The sequence below is a fragment of the Limulus polyphemus genome, unplaced genomic scaffold (genome assembly GCF_000517525.1).
Source record: "Limulus polyphemus unplaced genomic scaffold, Limulus_polyphemus-2.1.2 Scaffold5597, whole genome shotgun sequence".
Lineage (NCBI taxonomy): Eukaryota > Metazoa > Arthropoda > Merostomata > Xiphosura > Limulidae > Limulus > Limulus polyphemus.
The window spans coordinates 56,483-58,610 of NW_013671207.1; the positions used below are offsets into that span (position 1 = coordinate 56,483).

The 2,128-nt window shown below is 27.4% G+C and overlaps 1 protein-coding gene across 1 annotated transcript in view; it reads left to right on the plus strand.

Annotated features, from left to right (window-relative positions):
• The window catches only part of LOC106472773 (transmembrane 9 superfamily member 1-like), a gene marked incomplete at its 3' end in the record, with an annotated part of 31,111 nt that overhangs the window by 17,884 nt on the left and 11,099 nt on the right, over nt 1-2,128 (plus strand). The window contains exon 3 of the mRNA XM_022401302.1: nt 76-157. Coding sequence (XP_022257010.1) covers nt 76-157 — 82 coding nt within the window. The remainder of the gene's footprint in view (nt 1-75; nt 158-2,128) is intronic.

The following is a 2,128-nucleotide window of genomic DNA, read 5'->3' on the forward strand; positions in this document are numbered from 1 at the left end:
GTTAAAATCTGATGATTCTTATTTTTGTGCCTTGACTGAAATAAGTTAATTTATTTCTTGTTTAACCACCCACAGATTCAACACAAGAGCTTAACTTTGGGAGAAGTTCTGGATGGTGACAGAATGGCATTTTCAAATTATGATATAAAATTTAAAGGTAAGTGCATAGTGCAAATAATTAATGTGTAATTAATTATTTATTATAATTTATTCATTATCTATTAATCTATTATCTATTTATTTATTATCTATTAATTATAGATGAAGTTACAATATTTTAACACATGTAGCTACTTTGTTGCTAAGAGGGCAGATCAAAGTCAAGATAGCTTTGGGTGAGTTGAGATAAGTAGTTATCGGAAATACATTTTCAGTGTTAGAAAATGTTAACTTTATAATGAATGAAATATTTTCTTTTTAAATTTGGCACAATTAGAAATGATTATAATGTTTTTAAGGTTATTACTTTCATTTTCTTTTATCATTGTATTCTTAGTTGTTGTTTTATTGTTTTAACAAGCAAATGTACTCACCCCACTGACAGGAAAAGTTTAAATTAATTTATCAATTTAAATCATTTCATGGGCTTTAAAAAGGTAATTATGTTGCACTCTTGGTTTCACTCAGAGCCAAAACTCTGAGGTGCTTATACCGCCCACTGCAAAAAGTAATTGTTGAGTATTTCAGTCATGCTAAGAGCAGCTCGACAATAACATACGGTAAATCTACATTTTTATTCTATAAGTTACATCACATTTTGAAATGTGAATGATAGTGTGAGTAGTTCCTAACAATTTAGTGTAGAATATCCTGCTCGTGAAATAAAATTTGGCATCAACATTATTCTTGCCTGTTCTCCTGTCATTTCAAAAGTGAATGTTGAGCTTTGCCTGGGTGTGCAGCCTTCATATGTAAGTGGGAGAGAGATGAGTGCTCAGGACAAACAATACATATGAGATTGAAAAATATCTTTTAAAAAAGTATCGCTTACAAAAAATAATAAGTTGATGACACCACTGTTTCAAGATGCACAATAATATATTTGTATAAAATTAAAAAAAAAATAACAACATGTTTCAGTGGAACATGCCCCATCATCTTCAGGAGGCTGAAACATGTAGAGTTTTTTAGTTGTTTTTTTTAACTTTATACAAATGAATTATTGTATATATTAAAACATTGGTGTTGTCAGCTTATTATCTTTATTAAATCTATGCATAATAACTGTCACTACAACATATCAATTGTTCCATAATGACTTAATAAAAGAACATTATGCCTGGAAAATGTTTTGAATACCAATAGAAGTTCTTGAATTTTGTTAATGTAAAAGTGTACTAATCCTTAAACTAGTGATGCAAAAGAAATTTTATGATTTTGGAACATGTTTATAAAATCTGAAATAACTGAAGATAGCAAACGTTTGATGGGTGGGTTAAATTAGAAAAGAAACAATTTCTCTTATGTATATTGAGAATGTTTCAGCTTTACGAGTTTGTGTGTTAAATATTTTTTCTTCATTGTATTATTCTCAAGTCTTTTAGTTTTGTTATATCTGTATAGCTGTACACTTGAGAATATACAGAATTATTCATTTTATTAAAATAATTACATTATAAGCAAATCATTAAGTCTCAAGTCTTAAGGCTACCATTATAATTACCATAATCATCTACTTTCACATTTCTGAATGTGGTACAGCATACTAGAGTAATAAAAAACTTTTATCAATGTAAAATAGGAGAACCCTTAATACACACAAGTAAAAGCATTTTTAAAAATAATACTGGTGTAAAGTGAATTACAGTCAGATGAGATATTACTCCATAATATTTAACTGAGGAACAAATTTAACTTAATTAAACTATAGCAAATTTTATTTGAAAGAAAATTCATATCCAATTATGATTTCAATAAAAAAGGTTGACGTAGGTTGGAATACTTAAAAATAATCATAAGAGCTTAAAATATTATAATATAAAAATTGTTTTTAATTTTACATATTTATTTATCAGTTGTTTATTTATTATAAATACTAGCAGACATACCTGTCCTAAAGACAGTGATACAGCAGTGTATGGGAATATAAAAAATGTATTTAGCAGAATGAGACCCAAACAAAAATTCA